This window comes from Pogona vitticeps, chromosome 5 (genome assembly GCF_051106095.1).
Source record: "Pogona vitticeps strain Pit_001003342236 chromosome 5, PviZW2.1, whole genome shotgun sequence".
NCBI classification, from domain to species: Eukaryota; Metazoa; Chordata; class Lepidosauria; order Squamata; family Agamidae; genus Pogona; species Pogona vitticeps.
The window spans coordinates 119018486-119044517 of NC_135787.1; the positions used below are offsets into that span (position 1 = coordinate 119018486).

The 26032-nt window shown below is 44.0% G+C and overlaps 1 protein-coding gene and 1 non-coding gene across 4 annotated transcripts in view; one reads left to right on the plus strand and one right to left on the minus strand.

Moving 5' to 3' along the window:
* The window catches only part of SLC2A13 (solute carrier family 2 member 13), a 191765-nt gene that overhangs the window by 11734 nt on the left and 153999 nt on the right, over nt 1–26032 (plus strand). For all 3 annotated transcript variants that reach the window (XM_073000644.2, XM_020796984.3, XM_078394382.1), the window contains exon 2: nt 19008–19167. In XM_073000644.2, coding sequence (XP_072856745.2) covers nt 19008–19167 — 160 coding nt within the window. The remainder of the gene's footprint in view (nt 1–19007; nt 19168–26032) is intronic.
* On the minus strand, nt 7137–7298 carry LOC140707957 (U1 spliceosomal RNA). Its single transcript, XR_012088085.2, has one exon. It is a non-coding gene; the product is annotated as a U1 spliceosomal RNA (small nuclear RNA).

Below are 26032 nucleotides of genomic sequence, written 5' to 3' on the forward strand. Positions count from 1 at the left end.
CAGGAAAACATTGTTTGGTTTTAAATGTGATGCTGAAGAAGAGTTTAGAAATTGTTTATTGTTACAGATGTTGATAGACATCTGCAGGATTCTTTGTGCTTTTGCAGCTGCACAGGGAGCCTTAATACCAGTCCCTTCAACTTCCCAGGGCTGTTGCAACAAATCCACAGATTCTGACCATGCCAACTGCAATTCACTCCCCTCTCTGGGTCTCAGCATCACCACTTAGTCCTCAGGACAGAATGCTCTTTCACGGGCCTTTTTATCACACTAGCCCCTCTTCATTTCATGACCACCCCCAAGCTTTGCTCTGCTATTACTAAGGACTTTTGCAAACCCAGGCATTGGAAAGAAGTTGAGATCACTGGCACTGGGCATAGCTTAGCCCTTGTCTTGTCATTTCCAGTACCTGGTTTTTGGTAGGTATCGCAGTTTTGACAATATTGTTTCACTTGATTCCCCATTCCAGGCCAATAAAAGTTCTGTGCCACTCTTTGCTTGGTGCGAGAGATGCCCATTTGTGCCCCAAATTCATCTATGTGTGCCTTTTCTATAATCTTTTCTCTGCACTTAACAGGAACAATTAGCTATTTGTGGGATCCTCCCCCCCCATGAGGTGCCATTTAAAACCTCTCTATATAATAAATCTTTTTCCACCCAATATCTCTCTGGATGTTCAGGGGTCAGTGGAATGGGATTCTCATTCACTTTTCCAAAACAATCACTTGAGGTAACATCTTCCTTCTGCTCCTTAACAACCATGAAGATTTTTCATTAGTACTAAATCAGCTGTCTTTCTCATCTCAGTATGTTCATCTAAAGTGGGTTTTTCAACAAGAGTTTTCGCGTTTTCCTCAGAGGCTTCAATCTGCCTCCCCGAGAGCGAGTTACTATTAAAACACTCTGCACATGCTTGCCTAGACCTAAACCAAGGAGCCGGGATTTGGTCTGAAACTGCTACTTTCTATATATCAGATCACCCATAGTATTTCACTGCTACTCTAGCAATTGGCAGAACCATTGTGTCTGTGCTAATGCCTTTGAGGGTGATGTTCTGTTCCAACATACAGTGGTGCCCTGCTTGACGATTACCTTGTTATACGATGAAATCGCTTCATGACGATGTTTCAAAGGGCTTTTCTCGCTTGACTATGATTGGTTCCCTGCTTCGGGAACCAATTTTTCGCTTAACGACGATCAGAAAACAGCTGATAGTCAGGTTTCAAAATGGCTGCCCACTGTGCAAAATGGCTCCCCACTGTGTTTAGGATGGCTTTTTCGCTTTACAGGCACCAGAAAATGGCTGCCCTATGGAGAATCTTTGTTGGACGATTAGTTATTTCATTGGAACAAATTAACCAGTTTTTAATGCATTTCAATGTTTTTTTTCCCCACTTGACAACAATTTTGCTCTACATCAATTTTGCTGGAACGGATTATTGTCGTCAAGCGGGCACCGCTGTATTCTCTTTAGGAATGATGTCTGAGTGACAAATAGTAATCTGGGAACATGTATCTTTTAAACCCAGATACTTCATGTTGCCAATAAAAATAGGCTCTCCAGAGTTAGTAAATCCTGATCGCACTTGATTAGGAAACGTTGCATCACTCTGGCTTCAGGAATTTCTGGGCTCTCTGCCAAGTGCGTTTCCTTAGCAACAGTATTGCTTCTAGCTTCAGCTGCTGAAGACTGAAGAAGAAATACTTTTTTAACCTGACTGAAATTCTTATCCTTTTGATTTTCACATTGAGCCCAAAAATGTCCCACTTCTCCACAGGAAAAAACATTTCATTGGCTTTAGGTTCAGAATAAAGGGCTTTATAAACTTTTCTCTCAGAACTATTAGATTTCAGGGGACTATGCTTTTGGGATGAGGGTTTCACTTTAAAATAGCTTCCCTTAGCTTGAGTCTGACTGAAGTACAGTGGTGCCTCGCTTAACGGGCACCCTGTTTAATGATGAAATCGCATAGCAATTCACTTTTTGCAATCGCTTTGCGATGTTCCCTATGGGGAAAAATCGCTTTGTGATGATCAGTACCCTGTTTCGCTTACCAATCATCGCAAAGCGATGATTTTTTAACAGCTGATTGGCTGTTCCAAAATGGCCGCCGGGTTAAAAAAATGGCCACCTGCTGTTTTCTGGGACAGATTCCTCGCTTACTGGGCAGCGAAAATGGCCACCGTATGGAGGATTTTCGCTTTAAGGTGAGTTTTAAGCCAATAGGAATGCATTGAAGGGGTTTCAATGCATTCCTATGGGCTTTCTAAAATCGCATAGCGACGAAATAGCTTTGCAGCGATTTTTGCTGCATGGATTATCGCTATGCGAGGCACCACTGTAATTTCTAATGGATTGGGATGTTTTCCTACTGTTGTTCCATCCTTTTCTATCAATTTTTACCTCAGAGAATCTCTGATCTCACTAATAGAATCAGCATATTCAGACGCTTGTAGCACATTTTTAGGATCCTTGTCCTTGACCAGATGACACAGTTCCCTTGTCAGAATTGAATAAAATTGTTCCAACCCAAACACATTTTTCATTTGGTCTAAGGAGGTGTCATGTTCCTGTTCCAGCCATTTTTTGAGATACTGCGTCAAACATTCCCCGAGTTGAGTAAAAGACTCCTCAGATTTCTTTGAAATTGATCTAAATTTCCGTCTGAGGTGCGCTGAATTGATCCCAAATTGAGAATACGCCATCTTTCTATAAGCCTCAAAATCTCTAACTTGCTCCAGAGGCCTCTGTGAATAAAGCTAAGATAAAACTCCATTTATTTGTGACATTAAAATTATCAATCATCATCTTTAACCTCAAAGTCCCAACAAGCTCTCTCAAATGAAATCAGGAAAGATTCAGGATAATCCCTCTTCCGATCTCGGGGGAAATTTGTTTAGGTTGATTTTTGAGAGCTTTCCCTCACTGGAATTATTATTTTGAGCAGCTAATTCCAATTTCTTCATCTCAATCTGGAACGGCATTTCTCTTTTTCTTTAATTTCTAGTCCCTTTTCTTTCATTTTAAACTCTTGTTTTAGTTTTCATTTTTCAAAATCTTTGGAGCTTTGAATTTTTTCTCCCTCTGAAGCAATCAACGCAGCTCCCTTTCACACTTGGAATTTAAGGGTTTCCATTTCCCTCAGCACTGTGCTTCCATAACTGACTTTTTACTTCTTTGGGATGGCATAAACAATACAATTCTTATTAACCTGGACTGGTTCTTTTCCCTTACAAAAGCCAAACGTACAAGCCCTTCTCTCTTTCAGCGGCTTTCTTTGTAACTAGGTTGTGCTTTCCCAAGCAGCTTGTCTCAGCTACTCCCAAGCTCACAACCTTGGCTACAATAATTTTCTGTCTGAACTATTCTTGTCTCCAGACACAAGAACAACTTTCTGCTTGGCTTTCCTTATCACCTCAGATCTATCCTGACCTAGGCTTCCACTCTATCCACCACTGCTCTTTACCCTCAGAGTTCCAGATTTTGAGCTAGCCACTAGGTCTTGTAAACCCTGAGGTAAAAATGGTTTCTCTTGAGTAGGTATTTCCCTTATTTTAGGATTGGCCAGATCTGGGTTCAGAAGTCCTGAAACTAAGTCTTCACCAAGACTCTAATGGGTAACCTTACCACAGATCCTAAGCCCTTCTAGGTAGGAATACCTTTAAACTCAAGCCCATTCAACTTTTCACTGGATTGTTTAGTATCCCAGCATTGTGCCACTGATTTGTCACGATTCCATCTGGGCACTGATTGTTTCACCGAACAAAGAGCTCACACCACATGCCCCTCAGCTGCCACTGGTTGATTTCATCAACAATACATATTACAGTCATGCCCCGCTGGACGATTACCCCATTTAACGATAAATCCGCTTAACGTTGACATTTTAGCGATTGCTTTTTCGATCGTAAAACAATGGTTTAAATGGGTTTTTTTCACTGTGCAATGATCAGTTCCCTGCTTTGGGAACCGATTTTCGCTTTACAACGACCAGCAAACAGCTGATTGTCAGGTTTCAAAATGGCTGTCGGCTGAAGAAAACGGCCCCTACTGTTTTTAGGACTGATTTTTCGCACTATAGGCACCAGAAAATGGGCGCCCTATGGAGGATCTTTGCTGGACGAGCAGGTATTCAGTCCATTGGAATGCATTGAACGGTTTTCAGTGTGCTTCAATGGTTTTTAAAATTTCATTTGATGACATTTTCGCTCTACAGCGATTTCGCTGGATCGAATTTGCAATCGCAAAACAATGGTTTAAACAGGGTTTTTTCACTGTGCGATGATCAGTTCCCTGCTTCGGGAACCGATTTTCGCTTTACAACGACCAGCAAACAGCTGATTGTCGGGTTTCAAAATGGCTGCCAGCTGAAGAAAATGGCCCCCACTGTTTTTCGGACTCATTTTTCGCACTACAGGCACCAGAAAATGGGCACCCTATGGAGGATCTTCGCTGGACGAGCAGGTATTCAGCCCATTGAAACGCATTGAACGGTTTTCAATGCGCTTCAATGGTATTTTAAAATTTCATTTGATGACATTTTCGCTCTACAGCGATTTCGCTGCATCGAATTAACGTCAAGCGAGGCACCACTGTATTAATAATCGAGGTCCAGGCCATATGTCATTTTAAAACAAGCAAATAGAAATTGTTTATTGTTACAAATGTTGATAGAATAAGCAATGTTGTTAACTCTTAAACATTCTCCTTTATCCCTCTCAACCACCACTCTCCTGCCCAAACTCCAAATCTCTCTATCTCAAAACTTATCTATCTCTATCACCTCCTGCTGCTGAGTCTCTTATACCTCATGACTCCGCCCCTCTAGCACTCCCATTGGTCTATGCAAATAGCATATGAATATTCATGATGTGGGTGAATGCCACAGCGCCCCTCTACTATGATGTGTTTTTAGTGCAGTTGTATGATTTTTCTTTTCCATGGTATTGTTCAATACGTAATGACTAACAATGATTATAATTACATGCCGTCATTTCCCACTTATGACAACCCTTTTCAGGGTACAGAGCAAAGCAAAGCAAAGCAAAGCGTGCTGCTTATATACCGCCCCATAGCACTTCAAGCACTCTCTGGGCGGTTTACAGTTTAATTATGCAGGCTACACATTGCCCCCCCCCCAGTGAGCTGGGTAATTTTACCGACCTCGGAAGGATAGAAGGCTGAGTCAACCTTGAGCCGGCTACCTGGGATTTGAACCCCAGGTCGTGAGCACAGTTTTAGCTGCAGTACAGCGGTTTTAACCACTGCGCCACGAGTACTCAGAAGTTGTTTGCCATTACCTTCTTCTGGGCGCATCCTGGGACTTTGTACCTCTCCAAGAGCTACACAGGCTAGCTCTTCTCCTGGGATGCTTATTGGGGAATTAATCTCCCAACCTCTGGCTGCACAACCAGATGCCTGATTCATTGAACTATCCAGCTAGTAGTTAATGACTACTTTCTATTCCAAGGGTTCCCAACCTTGGATCTCTAGATGTTATTAGACTAAAACTCCTGGAATCTTTCACCATTAGCTGTGCTAGCCAGAATTTGTGGAAGTTGTAGTCTGAGAACATCTGGGGACCCAAGGTTAGGAACTGCTGTTTTATTTAATCGAAACAAAGTTCTTTAGCAATTGAGTGAAGTGGCACATGTAATTGATAAGCTGCTTTATAAAATTGTATTACTTCACCTTGAAATTGTTGGTTACACAGAAAGTAAACATTACTGCTTCTTTGCCTTTGGGTGGACACTTTTGTGTGCCCCAAAATAGGTATAGATGATCTAGACATTTCCCCCCGTCATGTTTTTTTAAAAAATAAGGAGGCGGCCATGGATTCATTCCTCTCCTCCTCTTGCCAGTTCTAACCATTATGTAATATAATGTGTGCAGTGCTAGCAAAACTGATGAAATGTTCTTACAGAGATTTATACAATACATATTCAGTATTACTATTCTGTGGGAACAATATGCTTTTCTTACTTGAACACAGAACGTAAAGACCATTGAGAAAATAAAAATATAAAAATATAAATGCTCCACTAGTATCAGAGAAAACATTTTTAAAAGCCTGCCAAATTTAAAAAACATCTCTGCTTGGTGCAAAAAAGATAACAGGATGCTTTTGGGATTTCATTTCCAAGCTAGAGTGCCATGGCTAAAAATGCCCTTTCCATGGCCATAACAATCTGATGTCACAAGGCAGTTAATGGAAAATTTGGGCTTCAAAGATGATACAGGGTAGGAAGAACTCAGGTACAGGTTGTCTGGCTTTAAAACTGGACTATTAGCATTTTGAATAGTACTTGATTGTGGACTGTCGTCTTATTTAAGCATTCATATCTCTGTTCCCACTAACTAGTCCCAGTTGGATTTTGGACTCAGAGTGTTTTCCAGTTTGTCCTGAAAAGCTGCAATTTTCCTGAAACGGGGCAAGCCTGCTGACAGCCAGAATGTTTCTTCTCAGTTTAGCTATTTTGGTTTTTGAAAGAAGTGTGGGTTATTTATTTTTGTCGGTATGCCATATTTTGGCTGGGACAAAATAATGACATAAAGTCATGTTTAAGGAAGGACTTTTTTGTTCCAGCCAATTTTTGTTGGTAAGGAAAAAACTATAGTGGTACCTCGCAAGATGATTGCCTTGCGGGACGATTAATCTGCAAGATGATAGGTTTTTGCAATCGCTCTAGCGCTTCGCAAGACGGTTTTTCCTGTGGACAGTTTTCGCAAGACGATGTTTTGGTCTATGCTTCGCAAGACGGTTTTTAAAAAACTGATGCTTTGCAAGATGGTTCCCCCCCCATCGGAACGCAGTCCCCCCCCATTGGAATGCATTAATTACCGTATTTTTCACTCCATAGTGTCTGTAAAAAATGGTTCAAAATCTCTTCAGCCACCCCCACCCGGAAGCCTTCCACAGTTCCACCACTGTGGCAAAAGGCCTCCAAACCAGCACCAGAGGCTGCTCACTGTGGCAGTTGCATTGGACCTTGCTGCTCCACCATCTGAGCTGCTGGCTTTCCAGAATCTGCCTCCTGGAAAGCCAGCAGGGCCAATGGGCCTATGGCTACAAATTTTAATGGCAGAGAATGGTGAAGACAGCCAAGGACCAAAGGGTAAAGAGATTCTAAAAAGACCAGGGAAAGCACAAATGCAATCCCCCACTACCACAAATTATGCAGTTGAGTTTCTCACATTTGGGGAAATCACAGGGATCAGCATACCTGAAGTGCAGTGGATGCACCTCACCCTGAGAAAACCACTTTCATGACCATGGTATTTCCTGCAAGGTGTGAGTTGGAGTGGCCCTTGCACCTCCTGCCCCTTTCTGTGCCCTGTCCCCCAAGGCATGGTGACCCACTGGCTGTTTTGGGGTGCCCCACGGGACCCCCATCAGGGGCTAGGTGTTCCTCCCACATTCCCCTAGTGCACAGGTATTAGCATATATATTAGCATACAGTGGTGCCTCGCTTAGCGATTGCTCCGTTGAGCGATGAATTCGCATAGCGAGGGGGTCCGGGCCATCGCTGGAGCATTCGCTCAGCGATGGCCCCTATGGCGTTTTTTCGCTGTGCGACGATCGCTAAGCGATTCGCTTAGCGATTTTTGCACAATGAAGCGGGGGAAAACAGCTGATCGGCGGTTCCAAAATGGGGCCCGAAAATGGCCGCCCCTATGGAGAAGCTTCGCTCAACGGTAAGTTTAGGGCCCATTGGAACGCATTAAACCAAGTTTAATGTGTTTTAATGGGTTTTTTTGTTCCGTTGAGCGATGTTTCTCATAGCGATGGTTAATCCGGAATGGATTAACCTCGCTATGCGAGGCACCACTGTATATCTCTTTTGCACTGGTCTGAATTTGGCATATAAAAATACTGAAGTTTCTGTTGAGAATGTCAATTTAGACATGTCATAGGACAGTCTGTGGACATGCTATTTTACGTTTTGGTTCTAGTGGAGCATAACCTCTGTTGTTAAGCTTTTTATTCAGACATTCTATCTGTTAATTTAATATTTCATAGGCTTCACATAATTAAAATTTTATCTCATTTTTATCTTGCACTCAGTTTTCTTTTGAGTGTCTTTACTGATTGACCTAAAGAGACCACAAAAGATCATTAGAGACCAAGAAAGATAAGTGTAATTATTTCGTTCTCCAAAATGGAAAGTGAATAATGGACAAGAACTGAATTCTGATGCTGAATTAAAGGTTACTAGGTCAGGCTGATGAGCACATTACTCTTGGGTCTGATAGCAGTTCATATGACACATATGGAAAAAATTATGATTCTTAATGTAGAAACTGATGTGCAGATTTTTTAAAAATAATCTCTCATATTGTCTTTGTGCGCTTCCTATTGATTATATCAATGCTGGAGTGAGAATCTTATTTTGTAAATTGTAAATCTCTTCCCTTTCCCAAGTTCCCTTCCGCCCAGAGACCTTCAGGTAGTGTGGGCAGCATATAAGTTAAATAAATAAATGAATAAAGTTCCAATTCTTCTATCACTTACCTTCCAGATTGCCACATTAACCACGGCAATTGCCCCTACAGTTTCCCTCTCTTTTTCTTTAGTCTTCCATGAACCTTAATATTAAATATCTTGTGCAAATCAGTGCTTTGGCTTTTCTCATATGTTTTTCAAAGAGGGTTAATTCCCTTTATATTACCATGTAAACATAACCTTTCCATCAATAGGTGTATAGCATGGAAATCGTGGATTTGTATTCCACATTTTTACTGATCTATGTTACAGATGTCTTTGTAATGTTTCCCTTCCTCTCCCCTTTATAACAATAGTGATACAACCATTCTTCTCCTTTGATTATTAGAAATGAAGAGGAGATTGACAAGGTTTTTATTCCTCCTTTTCCTGCTTCTCTCTGTGGCAGAATAAAAACTTGAACTGTCTCATCTTTCTACTTCCCACACACTTCTACCATATTTAGTGCTGCCTCTGCATTATTTTGTAGGAGTTCAGTGACTTGTTGAAAGGCCCCCTATGAATGCCTTGCTCATTTGTGGCTTTGGAGAAAGGTACAGAAGCTTAAATGAACCCTGCTCCACGATGTGTGTGTTTTTATCTTGCCACCCAAGACAGTAGGTGGACCAGAAGGGGATGTAATATCCTGATTACACCCACATGGGCAATAAGGATGTGATGCTGGACAAAGCATAAAACTGTTTGGCAGAGATACAGAAATAAGGAATCCGTTTTCCTTAGAATAAGCTCTGTGATGCAAAATTACAATGAATCCACTTGTAATTTAGTATTAAGAAGTAGATAGTTAGGTTGTTGTTGGATGTCACTTCAACTTCTTGTGTGTAATTTTACGCTAGGCAAGTGTAAAATGTTTGCAACAGTAACTTGGATATTGCTAATAATCTGCAGTTACATCTCTTCTTAATTAAAAGAACTCTGTGGGTGAGACTAGGCTGAATGGGAGTTCTCTGCCCATGCCATCCAGTGAGTTTTATTTCTGAATATGGGTTTGTCCCATGACCCTTTCTGTCCAGCCCGGTCCATCCTGGCTAAACAACAAAGGTCCAAAAATGACAACAAATGTGTGGTTTGGCTTGTGTGCATTTCTGAAAGCTAGATTATAGCACATCAAAGAGCAATCCTTTGTTCTCTGATCTGGGTTGAAATTGTACAGTCCTTATTTGAACAGTGAGAAACTAACAATCAGGACAGCAACATATCTGCATATGTAATTCAACATTTGCTTGGCTTTTGAAAATAAGTCAGAACCCCAACCAGCCACCAAAGCTTTTTAAATGAGAAAAACATGCTTCCTTCCAGTTTATTTCTAGGCACAATTCAAAGTGACTGGATGTGACTTATAAAGCCCTACATGATGTAGGTCCAGGCTGTTCTTTGTGTTGGCCCCAACCTTCTCAAAAACATACGTTGCTAAGTTTTAGAAATGGCTTTCTCGGTGGCTGTTCTCAGGTCCTGAAATTGCCTACGTAGAGAAAGTGGGGTTTCCCTTTGTCCTTCTTCTGTCAGACAAAAATGCCTTTATTTATTTATTTATTTATTTATTTATTTATTTATTTATTTATTTATTTATTTATTTATTTATTTATTTATTTATTTATTTATTTATTTATTTATTTATATCCCGCCTATCTGGTCGGTTAAGACCACTCTAGGCGGCTAACAGCATAAAATAGTATAAAAAAATTTAAATAGAGGAAACCTTAGGAGAGGGAGGAAACTATAGGAGAGGGAGAGGAGAGGGCATCAGGAATTGTCTGGAGGGAAGGCCTGCCAAAACATCCATGGTTTTAGTTGATTTTTAAAGATACCCAGCGAGGGTGCCACGCGAATCTCAGGAGGTAGGTTGTTCCAAAGGCGAGGGCTGCCGCATTCTGCACCACCTGAAGTTTCCGGAGCAGCCTCAAAGGCAGCCCCACGTAGAGCACATTACAGTGGTCTAATCTTGAGATTACGAGCGCATGCACCAAGGTAGTGAGCGCCCCAACATCAAGGTAGGACTGCAGCTGGGCTATCCGCCTAAGGTGAAAAAAGGCGGAACGGACCACGGATGCCACCTGAGATTCCATAGTGAGTGCTGGGTCCAGATGAGTCTCCAAGCTGCGGACCCCATCCTTGGCGGGCAGAGTCACACCCCCAAAAGTGAGGGAGTTTCCCAAATCCCCAACTGTGGGGGCGCCCACCCTCAGTACCTCCGTCTTGTCCGGGTTCAGCCTCAGCCCGTTCTCCTGCATCCATTGCAGTACAGTCCCCAGGCAGCACTGAAGGGACAGAACAGCATCTCCTGCAGTTGGTGAAACATTTGTCAGCTACTTTTGGCTATTGTGGAAGAAGAGTTTTTAAATTACAGATACTTTAAATTGTGTTTCTGAGTTGTTAATGCTTGTACTTTTTTTAATGTTTCAATTTTTTTGTCTTCAGTGTTAGCTATAGCCTTCTTTTAGTCCTATTCTTAGAAGAAAACTGAGATTTAAATCCAGTTAATTTTCTTCTCTTGTCCAAGAAAAGGCTAACATAGCTGTGTCTTGGCAAGTGAGCTAGGCAGTCTTTGCAGGTTTACAGCTTACAGGAACCTTCCTGTATATGGAATTCATGGGGGGTGCATGGTGCCAGCCTCTGTTTCCTAAATTGTTGTTTCACTGTCAAAATACTTGATCTCCAGAAATTTTATTAGATTGTGGATTTAGTAGTGATTCCTCTGTTTTGCAATGGATTTCTCAGTTCTTTGTCACAGTAGAACTTTGTAACTGTGATTGAGGGTTATCTTAACATTCAGCCACAGAAATATTTTGGCTTAGACACTATTGTGCAAAAGATTGGTATGGTTCATGTGGTAAAAATGTCTGCTTTGAATTGATAACTATCTCATGATTTCAAAGTATTGTCATTTTTCCTCCATCGCTGAAATCATTTTCCATTTTGTAATTGTGAATTGGATTCACCCCTAAAGTGTAGCACAACACTGAAAGAAAATTATTGGTGAAAGTGTATCTTGATCATGGTTTTTAAATGGGTGTTTGTAGTAACTTCCTGAGTCTGGTAACATAGGAAAAGAAATGAAATGAAAGCTGAAGGCACTGACGTTAAGTTTAATATTGGATAAATATCTTGCACTGCCAGTACTGAATTTCATCGGAAGTTCATAGCATTAATTTCTGTTTATTTCTTTCTTTTACACGAACCAGATGCATTGAATCTTTCCTCCTCAAATTTGCTTTGGAGATTGCATCTTGGGCAGTTTCAATACTAAAATGTCAAGAGGTTGGTCAAATGTTAAACCAAAGCAAAAACTAGAATTAGTGCTGTTCTGTAGTATTACTCCTGTGCCTTACTATCATTTTGTTATAAACTAGTCAATGGACCTAGCTTCACTCAGTTAAAATCCCATGATTATCACTCTCACCTCCCTCTCTTGTTTTGCACCCCCTTCTTTCTATTGCATTAGCCTCTCTCACTTGCTTCATTTTGCATTCATATTTTCCAAGGACCCCCACCCATCCAGAAATGCAATTCCAAACACATAAATGTCCGAACTCAAGTTGTTGAAGATTTTAAAATGCTATCTCACATTAGTCTATAGGCAAGAAAAAATAATGAAGACCTGCCCATTGGTTTTTATGTACATTGCATAGCCTATTTAAGTCGGACCATTCCACAAGTAGATGTGCCAACCAAGTTGGTGAAAATCAATCCAGCGCTTTTCATGCGATATAGTAGCAAAAACATAGCATGCCATGATTGGTATATAATATAACGGATAGACTAAGCGTAGTTGGGGCAGGAATATGTGTGCTGTGAAACCAGGCTCCAGCACTTTTAAGCTCATGAATGAAATGAAATTTTGGCACATGTTTCAACCTTCAGTTGAAATACATGGCTGTAAAAAGGGCTTATCAGGTATCTTTTCAGTAAGGAAAATAATGTGTACAGTGGTGCCTCGCATAACGATGTTAATTGGTTCCGAAAAAAAAGGTTATGTGAAAACATCGTTATGTGAAGCACCATTTCCCATAGGAATGCATTGAAAACCGGTTAATCTGTTCCAATTGGAACGGATTATCCGGTTTTCTCCCTCCCCCGCGGCTTGGATCTGACCCACGGCGGCTACCTCAGCCATGGCTGGACTCCCTAGAGTCCGGCCATGGCTGGGGTAGCTGCCGCAGCTCGGATCCAAGCCGCGGGGGGAGGGTGGTGGGATTGGAATGCCTTTCAGGCATCCCAATCCCACCACCCTCCCAGTCTCCCCCCACGGCTTGGATCCAAGCTGTGGGGGGAGACTGGGTGCAGACAACCCCCCCACCCTGCAGCCGCCACTTGAAGCCTCCCCGTGTTGCTTTCCCCAGCCGTTCTCGGACTTCCAGGCGTCCGGGAACGGCTGGGGTAGGCGGCGCGGGGAGGCTACCGGCATCGGGGACAGGGTGGGGGGGGATCGGGAAGGCTTGAAGCCTACCCGCGCCGCTTACCCAGGCCATTTTCGGACTTCTGCAAGTCCGAGAACGGCCTGGGTAAGCGGCGTGGGTAGGCTTCAAGCCTTCCCGATCCGCCCCCTGTCCCCGCCGCTTAAAGCCTCCTTGCGCTGCCTACCCCGGCCATTCTCGGACTTCTGGAAGTCCGAGAACGGCTGGGGAAAGCAGCGCGGGGAGGCTTCAAGCATCGGGGACAGGGTGGGGGGGATCGGGAAGGGTTGAAGCCTACTCACGCCGCTTATCCAGGCCGTTTTCGGACTTCTGGAAGTCCGAGAACGGCCTGGGTAAGCGGCGCAGGTAGGCTTCAATCCTTCCCGATCCCCCCCGTCCCTGCCGCTTAAAGCCTCCTTGCGCTGCCTACCCTGGCTGTTCTCGGACACCTAGGTGTCCGAGAACGGCCTGGGTAGGCGGCGCGGGGAGGCTACCGGCATCGGAGACAGGGTGGGGGGGAATGGGAAGGCTTGAAGCCTACCCGTGCCACTTACCCAGGCCGTTTTCGGACTTCTGGAAGTCCGAGAACAGCCTGGGTAAGCGGCGCGGGTAGGCTTCAAGCCTTCCCGATCGCCCCCACCCTGTTCCTGATGCTTGAAGCCTCCCCACGCCTCTTTCCCCAGCCGTTCTCGGACTTCCAGAAGTCTGAGAACGGCTGGGGGAGGTGGCGCAGGGAGGCTGCCGGCGGCGGGGACAGGGTGGGGGGGGTGTCCGGAAGGCTTCCAGGCAAAGGCCTGGAAGCCTTCGACACCCCCGTACCCTTCCCCCGCCGCCGCTGAGAGCCTTCCGAGCTCTCAAAGGGCTTTCTCCAATATCGGAGGGGGCCCTTTGAGAGCTCGGAAGGGAATTGTCGGCAGGGGACGGTGGCTTCGGGGTCCTTCCGAGGCCGCAGCCCACTGCCGACATTTTCCCCCAGCTGAGTGGCGGGGCTTCAAAGCTCCCACCGCTCAGCTGGGGGAAAATGGTGCCTATGGGGAAAAATCGCAAAGTGATTTTTCCCCATAGGCAAGATCGTAGTGCGATCGCAAAAGCGATGGCAAAAAAGCCATCGCTATGCGATTTCTTCGTTAAACAGGGCGCTCGTTATACGAGGCACCCCTGTATCCAGTTTAGGATATGGTCTGTAATTTCTGGGGCAAGCTTTCTATATAGCATTGTGTGCTTTTTCATTTTTTAACGTGTTACATTTAAGATGGCAGCAGGTTGAAAGGGAAATACATGTACCTTTTGTGAAGGTTTGTTTTCATATCATCAGAAGAAATGACTGGCTTCAATCATTGTTTAAAATCAGACATGCTATCTTGAAATTCATGTATTTTCTGATGAAACAGGTGTCAGATTTCTGTTCGGTACTTTCATGTTTCCAGCATAACAGCTTACTGGTTTTCATCTGCTGCGTGTACTGCATTTGCTGGCCAAGTTGTGTGTATTAGTAGCGCAGCTCCTTTTATTTATTTGGTTGTAGTCTTTCTTTTCATATTTCAGAGTCAACCATTCTGGCAGCCTTTTCTGAAAGTAAGTAGCCTATAAATTCCATAATATGTGGGTTGCAACTAAATAGTTTGTGGGCAACCTAGGAGCATAATTCAAAGCTTTGGAACATGATCTGCAGAATTACATACGTTAAGACAGGGGTCTCAAACATGCGGCCCGGGGGCCATTTGCGGTTCGCCGGACTATAGTTTGTGCCCCCCACCTTGCCTGCCCCCCCGAAGTGCCCACTCATCCTCTGCTGTCAAGAGTCAAAAAAAGCCTCGCCTCACTCGCCAGCTCTCTCCCAAGACGGTGCCTCTTGCACCCTCCATCCTGAACTGCAGCCTGCCAGCCAGCCTGCTTGCCTGCCGACTGGCAGGCTGCAGTTCTGAATGGAGGGTGCAGGAGGCGCTATCTTGGGTGAGAGCCGGCGAGCGAGGCCTGAGCCGCTGCCAAGCAAATTTAAATTGTAAAATAAATATTCCAATTTTTAAAAATTAAAATCATGATTTAAATCAAAGCCACCCTGGCCAGGACCCTTCAGAGGCCACATAGCCCATTGAAAATGTTAAATATTGCAAAAAGAAAAAAAGAAAATAGAAGTACAGTCAACCCTCGACTTATTAAATAAATAAATAAATAAATAAATTATGAGCTTAATCCGTTCTGGAAGGAAGTTTGTAAGTCGAAAAGTTCGTAACTCAAACCAGCATTTCCCATAGGAATGCATTGAAAATCAATTGATCCATTCCGTCTGTTTTTGGTTCTTAGGTCGAGAGGTGGTTTGTAAGTTGAAGCATTAGTTCCCATAGGAACTAATGCAAAGCCGATTAATCCATTCCTATCACTAGGGGCAGAATTTTTTTTAACCTAAGATGGTGTAGCTTAAAAAAAGTAGGAAACCATAGCACGAACGAACACTGTTTAAAAAGAACACTTTTTAAATCAAGCACCTTTTACACCAAAACAGGCACCTTTTCAACCAAGCACCTTTTAAATCAAAACAAGTGCTTTTAAAGCAACCAAGCATGTTTTTACCCAAGCAGGTTTTAACTCAAACCGAGCTCCCTTTTACTAGGGTTGCCAGATGCATGGGTACCAAAAGGAGGACATAGAAAGACAAAAAGGAGGACAAAGGAGGACATATTGAAGGTTTCATTTGAATTGTTCCGGATTAAACCCACAATTAATACAATTTTATTACAATAGCTGCCAATAAATGTCTCATAGTGAACCGACCAAGAAACAGTCATGTTAAAAAATAAAAATAAATTCAATGGAGGTTTTTTTCCAAAATATTGTTTAGTAACTGTCCTGTTCCTGTATCACATGCTTTTTAGAAAATTTGTACTATGTGAAATTCTTCTTAAGATAGGTACTAGGAAGTGGTCAAAACCTTCCCCTTACTCTTTTGGAAGAAGGTAAAAGTTGTTCCTGGTATCTAGTGCATGTGTCCAGAAACACTCCTGGAGACCTAGTACAGTATGCTGCTAGAACAGCTCTGTGGTGCGGTGGTTAAACAGTACTTCAGTCAAGTCTGCTCATGGCCAGGGCTCAGTCCCAATGGGCTCAGGTAGATGGCTCAAGGTTGACTCAGCGTTCCACCTTTCTGAGGCTGGTAAAATGAGTACTTGACCCATAGCAGGGGGTGGAATAATGCTTGCATAATTATGTTGTAAGCTGTGCAAAGAGTGCTGTAGCACTGTAAGGTGATATATAAGTCAAAACAACAACTAGGTCTTGTTGCTCCCAGCAGTGTTTTCAGCCACATTTTAAATACCTCTGTGCTAGATGTGGCAGCACTCAGGCCTTCCTTGTTGTATGGAGTGGTGTATACTACTTACTAATAAATCAGAAAGAGATGTTTGTCAAAGACAACCTTTGAGTCACCTCACAAAACTCATTTCCCTCAGATGTGATGCATATGAGAGCAGAATTTGAAGACTAAATATACGCTATTCTCCATGTTAGTTCTGGAAATGTGAATTAGATTAGTAACTCATGGGTCATTAGTAGAGATGGAGGCATTCATATTCCCATACAAATACAAATATCCCCCCCCACAGGTGCAGATAACGGGGGTCCGGCCCCCTGGGGCTAGACCGACCACTCACCATTCTGCCGCTGCCGCAAGCTCCATGGTCCCTTCCTATTGCTCAGAGCTTGTGATGGATTAGCCACTCTTCAACCTGGCAGAGAGGTTCATCATCCCGCCTTCTGCCAGGAGTGGCTAATCCAAAGAGTATTCTAGAGATGCTAGAAGAGTATTTATTATATTCTTCCTGAGAACGTGGCTTTGTTTTCACCTTTTCCATGACTTACATGGACTTCAATAAACTGAATGTGTAGAAATCTGAGCAGCTGGAGATTGGGTTGTTTATATATTTAACTGAGGTTAGTGCTGGGCAGTCCAAGTAATCATAGAGTTCAGTATTTGAACATCTAAAGAAGTGTTTTTGCATACTGTTGCTGTAATAGTTCACTAGTGTTGTTTCTAAATGCCCATTGATATTTTAATAACATTTCTTGTGTTTTTGAGGACCCTATCTAAAATCATAGTAAGACTTTTAAAAGAAATCTATATTAAACAAGATGTTCTTTTAGTAAAATTGAAATCTCTGATAGTGTTTTTGTGGCGTTTGTTGCCAAGAAGAATGTACATTGTGGTTGATCTGATCTGCATGACTTCATGCAGTGTTTCCCATCCTTGGGTCCCCAAATGTTCTTGGCCTACAACTTCCAGAAATCCTGGCCCACGCATCTAATAGTGAAGGCTTCTGGGAGTTTTTGTCCAAGAACATCTGAGAACTGTGTGTGGTTAGAGACAGTAGTTGGGAAAATCACAGTAAAAAAGCACAACTATATGAACCAGCTAAGTTTACTCTTTCCTTCAGTTGCTTTGGAAACCTGGTAAAATGCCAGCTCTTAAATGATGTTGAATACAGGGTGTGCTTTGTAGATCTTTTGGTCTTGTGATTGTTTTTTCATGGAATTATGCAGAACTTCTGGTCTTAGATGTGGGCTTTTTAAATATGTTTTCCCTGAACACTTGAACTATCAGTTTAAATTAAGCAGTTATGGTCATGTTTACTACGTATATGTAGTAAAATATCAGAATAAATGCACCAATATCCATTAAAAAAATCTTAGTATTTTTTTATCTGCTCTTGTGTTTGTTTCTTTTTTTTCCTGTATGGTACTGTATAATACTAGTTGCTTTTTAACTATTACAGAGTATGAGAGACAAATATTCCCCAGTATTCATCCAGCATCTTAAACCTTGCTTAACATATTGACCCAAAATACTGTACTAATTTATATAACATCTTCATAATAGTTAGTATTCATGTGTTTTTTTAAAAAACAAAATTTACATTTCTATAACTCTATTGCTCTAAATTTACTCTGTGGAAGCTAGATGATGGCATCATCCAGGTTGGTAAAATTTAACTTAAATTAATTGAAGGCTTCTTATCCTGCCTTTTCAGATTCCAAGGCTCCCTAGCACTTCCTTTTGCCCTGGGGAAATCTTTAAATTCTAAAGATTTCTGATTCTAAATCCCCTCACTCTGCTGACAGAATAAATGAATCAGTGCAACTTTAATTATTTTGAAGAGATTCCTGATCAGTGTCAGCTGAAGCAACTAACAAAACAAGATCTATCTACGTATTTTCATTTCAAAAATCAAGCAGAACATCAGACCTCTGAATAGTTCTGATAATTCCAACATGGCTGTGAGACATCAAAAGAAGATAATGAAAACAAGTATAAATTTCAGATGTTACATGCAGAACATATGGAAGCCCGGGGGGAAATCTTTAATAGCCAAAAATAACCACCAAGGCTTTCAATCCTGGCAGTGGCAATCCAGTAGAGGTTTTGATTGTAAAAGGTTTCCAAGTGGGAAGGGAGCTTCCCCAGGACAAAAGGGAGCCCCAGCAGACCTTGGAACCTGAAGTTGAAGGTGAAATAGAAAGCTTTCAATTAATCTAAAGCAAATTTTACTGGTGCCAGATGATGGCATCGTGCAGCTTCCACCACCATAAATTTACGCAAGAGGATTGTGCTGTTATCTTTTAGCTATGTCATAAACCTGAGTATATACAGCAGTAGCAAATCCCTTAGTTTGAATTATTTTTTTCATGTACCACTGATTTGTTTCTGATTTATGGCAACCTTGTGAGATAATGACCTCCAAAATGTCATATCATTAACAACCTTCAGGTCCATAAGACTGAAATCTATGGCTTCCTTTATGAAGTCAGTCCATCTCATGTTAGATCTTATATTTTCCTTGCCTCGTAAATATATTAGTACAGACTTTCCCCTCTTTATTGGCTTTATGTGATGATTGTTGATAGCTGTTGAATAAATCCTTTTTTAGTTCCAAGGAGAGCAGACCCATTGGAATGAATGTGGACAGTTTAGTTGACATTAACTTAGATCACAGTGATTTCAGTGGGTCTATTCTATTTGGAACTAAATTGGATTTAGTCCTGTTATGATATCAAGGATGTGTTGTGTTCCCATTTTTAAAGAGAATTTAATTCTAATTATTTTGTTTCTGTCTTGCAGGTATTGCTTCTATGACGGTACCAGTATACATTGCAGAAGTTGCTCCACCCCATCTAAGAGGCAGATTAGTTACTATAAATACACTGTTCATCACAGGAGGGCAGTTTTTTGCAAGTGTTATAGATGGAGTCTTCAGCTATCTTCCAAAGGATGGATGGAGGTTGGTGTCATGTTTTAAATTTAAAATAAAGTTCATTGTCTCCTCACTTATACAATGCATAAACACATGCAAACAAACATTATTTCTTACTCCTAAATGTTTTTATATACTTAAATGCCCCTGGAAAAATTACCAGATATGCTTCCCTTTCTCAAAAGCATTCTGTGTTTTTTTCCTGCTACTTCATACCAGCCAAAAAGTGTCTAGCTATCCATCCAAGATGAGTGAATTTGACACAGAATAAAGGAATTCCAGCCAGGTCACCCTTGCATCATGTCTGTCCCTTCTTAGGAGAGGTGATTGGTTTGCAGCCATAGATATAAAAGGAATGTACTTCCACATTGCTTTTAAACTTTTGCAGTATTTGTATCTTCTTTGTGCTTGCAAATTGCATGCAGTTGTTCAAGGTCTTTTTTTCTCTCTTCTACTTTGCTTACCAGCTGCTCCAAGGGTGAGGAGCATGGATGGCCATTTGACAAGATACCAGCTTGATTCTAAATCCCCTTACTCCACTGACAGAATAAATGGATCAGTGCAACTTTAATTATTTTGAAGAGATTCTTGATCAATAAATAGTACAGTGTCAGCTGAAGCAACTAACAAAACAAGATCTATCTATGTATTTTCAGTTCAAAAATCAAGCAGAACATCAGACCTCTGAATTGTTCTGACAATTCCAGCATGGCTGTGAGACATCAAAAGAAGATAATAAAAACAAGTATACCATATTTTTCGCTCTATAAGATGCACTTTTTCCTCCAAAAAAGTGGGGGGAAAGTGTGTGCGTCTTACCGAGTGAATGCAGTAAAAGAAAGGGTGCAATTTAAATTCTAACTGTAGGTGGTGAAAGAGACTGCTTCTTGGTAGCTCTTTCGCCCCAACAGTTAGGCAGAAGCTGCGGAGGAAGGCCAGGTAAGTTCTACGTGGGGGTGGAGGTAGCGATTTTGGCCTGCTAGGCCCGTGGAAGGTAGGTGGAAGACAGCTGGGAAGGTAAGGTAAGGTGGCGGTTTTGACCCTTCCCAAGCGTCTTCCACCACCCAGGGCTTAGCAGGCCAAAACTGCCACCTTCCCTTCCCTTCCCAGCCGTCTTCCACCCCCACCCCCCCCCCGGGGCCTAGCCGGCCGAAACCGCCACCTTCCCTTCCCAGACCCTTCCCAGCTGTCTTCACCCCCCCCACGGGCCTACCAGGCCAAAAAAGACACCTTCCCTTCCCAGCCATCTTCCACCACCCCCCGCGGGTCTAGCAGGCCAAAACTGCCACCTTCCCCTCCCTTCCCAGCCGTCTTCCACCCTCCCACGGGCCTAGCAGGCTGAAATCACCACCTTCCCTTCCCAGACCCTTCCCAGCTGTCTTCCACCCTCCCCCGGGGCCTAGCAGGCCAAAATTGCCACCTTCCCTTCCCTTCTCAGCCATCATCCACCACCACCACCACCCCCGTGGGCCTAGCAGGCCGAAATGGCCACCTTTCCTTCCTTTCCCAGCCATGTTCCACCCTCCCAGGGCCTAGCAGGCCAAAACCGTCACCTTCCCTTCCCAGACCCTTCCCAGCCGTATAAAAATCAGTACTGTACTTTGTTAGGAGTACAAATTTTAATAGGCAAAGATGACATTGAGAGATGGGCAATTCAATATATTCTGAATTTAAGAAAGTTTTAACAGTTGCAGCTAGGCCAGCAGTTGGTCTCCCTTTGTTATTGTTATGGAACTATCGTATAGTAGAACTAAATCTGTGAAGCCTGGGGTGAAAGTGAAAAGAGTTCCTTTATTGTTACGCAGTTGCAGCATCAGAGAGAAAGAGAAAGCGATTAGAAAATCAGAGTCTCTAACTCTGCCAGAAACGTATTGTGCATGAGATTTTATACCTATAACCCCCTCGATTCCCCTTACCTTTCTCATTAGCCAATTGGTCGATGAGCTCACAATCTATCTAAAGTAACACCCCCCAATTCCTCCCCACTACATGATTTGGAATTCTAACCTAATGGCGTTTTTACTTTTGCAAAACAAGTTGTATCTTATCATAAATGTCAGGTTCCACCCCATACCAGAAATTCTTCAGTGGACACCTAGCAAAGAGCAAGGAATAATATAAGCAAGAATAATATATGGAAGGCAAAACTTGCTCAATACAGTTACATTTATCTATCATTAATGACCTTATTTGCAGGTTAGCAATACACCTTATACCCTCCTAGCAATACCTGGTCTAGAGCCCATGTTTCCTGTAATAGTATAATACTGTATCGTACTTTTTGATGTAATTCACAAATAAGCTATCTGTACATTTACCCTTCCGTTCTTCGATGTCCCATGAACTAATTTTAAACAAGGTTCTATTTTCAGGAATTAAGGAGAAGTTATTCAATCAATTCTCAGCTTGTAGGTTAGTAAGGAGGTCTAGATTTGTGGCTTCTGGAAGTGAGATGATCATACTGCTTCAGTAAGAAATGCCAGCTCTTTTGTAGCAGGATTCTGAATCATGACAAGAAATACTTATTGAAAATACAGTAAATTACATTAAAAGATTTAATCAAGAAAATATTTTACATTTAAGCCTGTCATAGTATAGAAGATTCTAAAGGAAGTGCTACCAAGATGCACGTTGGCTTCTTTTTGAGGTGAGGGACCCATTGTTTCCTTTCGGTGGCACTTTATTTGTTTGTTTGTTTGTTTGTTTGTTTGTTTAATTATTTAATTATTTAATTATTTAATTATTTAATTATTTAATTTAATTTATACCCCATCCATTTAGTCAACTGACTGCTCACGGCGGCTAACAACATGTAATATAAACCATTTAAAATATAAGAACGAGGTAACACATCAATGGGCAGAACTCAAGATGGAAGAACAAAGTAAATCAAGTAGTGACTGGAGGGAAGGCTTGCCTAAATAGCCAGGTTTTCAATTGGCCTTTGAAAATGCCCAGCGAAGGGGCCATACGGATCTCAGAATGGAGGTTATTCCAAAGGCGAGGAGCCACTGCCGAGAAGGCCTGGTTTCTTGTTTTTTCCTTCTGGCCCTCCCCTGGCATTAGGCTCCTCAACCTCACCTCCTGGCTAGATCGAGTGATACAAGTGGATTTAGGTGGGAGGAGGCGTTCCGTCAGATATTGAGGACCTAAACCGTTTAGGGTTTTATACGTAAGCATTAGAACTTCGAAATCAACGCGGAACCGAGTGGGCAGCCAATGTAAGGCGGCCAGAGTGGGAGTGATATGTTGATGTTTCGTCACCCCACTAAGAAATCTGGCCGTCGCATTCTGCACCATTTGGAGTTCCCGCATCGATCTCAAAGGTAGCCCCATGTAGAGAGCACTCGAGATTACGAGTGCGTGAACCAGAGTGGTGAGTGACCCACCATATAGATAGGGATGCAGCTGGGCAATCCGCCACAGATGGAAATAGGTGGATCGGACCACAGAAGCCACCTGGGATTCCATGGTAAGTGCCTGGTCCAGATGGATCCCCAAGCTGTGAACCTCACACTTCGCGGTGAGAGTCATCCCCAAAAGAGAGGGAATTTCCCAAACCGCTGGTGGTAGGTCCACCCACCCTCAGTACCTCTGTCTTGTCCGGGTTCAGCCTCAGCGCATTCTCCTGCATCCATTGCAGTACAGACCCCAGAAAGCGCTGCAGGGACAGAACAGCATCCACTGTAGTTGGAAAAAAGGAGATGTAGAGCTGCATGTCATCAGCATATTGATGGCACGCTGCTCCACACCCCCTGATGACCTTGCCCAGCGGCCTCATATAGATGTTAAAGAGCATTGGGGAGATAGTCGAGCCCTGCGGAACTCCACAATTGAGACTCCATGGGGCCGATTCACTCTCCCTAAGCTGAACTCTCTGAGGACGATCTCCCAGGAAGGATTGGAGCCAGGCCAACGCCGAGCCACCAATTCCCAACTTGGAGATCCTCCTCAGGAGGATACTATGTTCAATGATATCAAAGGCGGTTGAGATACTGAGGAGGACCAACAGAAAAGTTTTATCCCTGTCAGCCTCCCTCAGTAGGTCATCATACAGGGCGACCAATGCCGTTTGTGTACCATGGCGCGGCCTAAAGCCTGACTGGAACGGATCCAGGGCATTTGTTTCATCCAAGTGTGCATGAAGCTGATTGGCCACCACCCTCTCTACCACTTTGCTAATGAAAGGAAAATTGGCAACGGGCCTGTAATTGCCAATATCATCCGCCGCCAGGTTGAATTTCTTTCTAATGGGCCTAATGAGCGTCTCCTTGAGGGCTGGGGGAACCCTGCCCTCCTGGAAAGACTCATTAATTATTGCTGTGTGCCTTTCAGTTGTTATAGGCCTGTCTGCTTTGATTAGCCAGGCCTGGCAAGGGTCAAGAGGTGGTGGCCCAACAGCGAACTAGCGCCTTGTCCACATGTCTGTTATCACAAGCTGAAAATAGTCAAAACTCACTGGGCAAGGCAGAGCGTTGGACATCTCTGCTCGATCCACTGTCACCAAAAAAGGAGAAACCTCCCGGTGGATGGCCTCCACTTTAGATTTTTAAAATGCTGCAAATTGGTCAGGTGAGATACTCTAAGGAGGCCCTTCACCCCGACCAATTCCGGATAGGTTGCGCCTGCTGATTTGAAGCCTCGCTTATCCGGTCAGCGAGGTGAGCTCAACTAGCAGCCCTTAACTTGGCCAGATAATGGTTAGTCGCGACCCTGACAGCTTCTCTATTATAATCCGTCGGTTTCTTTCTCCACTTGCTCTCTAGCCTACTTCTAGTTTGCTTCATCACTCGTAGTTCCTGGTTAAATCAGGTCGCTGGCCGAGCTCTGCATTGGATGGGACATTTAGGAGCAATCGTGTCTACAGCCCTAGTGGTGGCCGTGACCCAACCGTCCACCAGAGCCTCAACAGGAGTGCCAACCAGATCAGCTGGAATCCCTCTCATGGTATCCTGGAATCCTATAGGATCCAGTAGCCTTCGAGGGCGGACCATTACAATAGATCCTTGCTCCCTGCGAGGTGGGAGGGCCACTGAGAGGTTACATTTTATTAGGTGGTGATCCGAATTTCGTTGTACAGTGGGGTCTCTACTTAAGAACTTAATCCGTATTGGAAGGTGGTTCTCAAGTTGAAAAGTTCTTAAGTTGAATCTGCATTTCCCATAGGAATGCATTGAAAACCATTTAATCCGTATCTGCTCTTTTCCGTCCATAGAAACTACTTAAGAACTTAATCGGTTTTGGAATGGTGTTCTTAAGTTGAAACGTTCTTAAGTTGAAGCAAAATTTCCCATAGGAATGGACTGAAAACCAATTAATCCGTTCTGGCTGTTTTTTTGTTATGCAGAGGTGCGTTCCTACATTGAAGCATTAGTTCCCATAGGAACTAATGCAAAGCTGGTTAATACATACTCTACCACTAGGGGGAGAATTTTTTTTAAACTAAGATGACCTAAGGTTAAAAAAAGAGCAGGAAAGGTTTTTTTTCCTGTTCTTATCTCGGATTTCTGTTCTCAAGTAGAAGCAAAATTTAGCAAATGGAGCTGTTCTTAAGTTGGATTGTTCTTAAGTAGGGACGTTCTTAAGTAGAGACCCCACTGTATGGTTATACTGTGTATATCAGGGGTCATCAACCCCTGGTCCGTGGTCCGGTGCCGGTCCCTGGGCTAGCCGGAACTGGGCCACGGCTACGGGTCTCCGCCCTCCCACTCGCCCGCCCAGGGGGTGTGTCGCGCTTGCAGAGTGGTGAGTCGAGATCCGGTGGAGGTAGCGGCGGTCACGAGCCTGGAATCCTCGCCTTCCCTGCAACCAGCAGCAGCTCAGCCACTGCGCCTACCAGCAGGTGGGGTGGCCCGAGTGCACCTGGTGGCAGCCATTGTTCCCTGCCACACTGCCTGCCCCCCCGCCGCAAGGAGCTGAGCTGCCACCGGTTGCAGGGAAGGCGAGGATTCCAGGCTCATGACTGCTGCTGAGGGTCTGTCCAGGCCCTGGGGAAGAGAGGCAGTTGGAGCAGAAGCCACTGCTTCCCGCCAGGGCGCTACTGCCAGCTCTTAACTCAGGGAGCTGCTCCAGCTGGCTTGTCTGTCTGCCTCCCGGGGTCCCGGTCTCTTGCCCCCCCAGTGCTGCTCTTGGTGCTGCTGCTGTGTGCTCATTTGGCAAGGCAAAGCGGGGGGCTGGGCCCAGGAGGCGCCTCTGGCCTGTGAAGGAGGATGGCGGGGGGGGGGGCTCTGTCTTGGGACTTGGCTCAGCCTCGAAGGAGGCGCACCCATCCAAGTCCTCCCCATGATTTCACTGTGCTGCGCTAGCGGCAGCCGCGAGGAGGGGAGTGGGCTTGCCTGATGTGGGCAGAGAGCAGGCGGGGACTCTTGGCGCGCCCAAGGAGGTAGTGGGGGGAGCTTCCTGCAAAGAGACGGTGGTACTCTCTGTCGCCCGCCTCTTCTCAAGCGGGCTGGCCCACGAGGCAATGTGAAGAGGGCTACCTGGAGCAAAGCCCCTCCAACGGAGGCATCTGAGGAAGGGATTGGCAGACCCCCTGCTAGGTGGAAGACATCAGTTCCTGCCCACCCACCCCCTTAGGACAAGCAGGAAACGACAACCCCCCCGACGCTGGCTGGGAGCGAACCGTCACTCCTCGCTGCCTCCACGCCTGTGTTTGAGGCTCCGCCTTTCTCCCCTGAGCTGGCTGGGTGGCTCCGGCTTTGCCTTCCTGCCAGTGCCTTCCAGGAGAAGGGCTCGCCTGAGCAGCCAGGGCAAGCGGCAGAAGGAGGAAGGGTCCCAGGAGGGGAGGAGACTTCAGCCGGAGGCAGCGGTGTGTGTGTGGGGGGGTGGAGCTGCTGATGACCATGCAAAGAGGAAGATGCAATTGCTGTCACCCCGGCAACCCCATGTAACT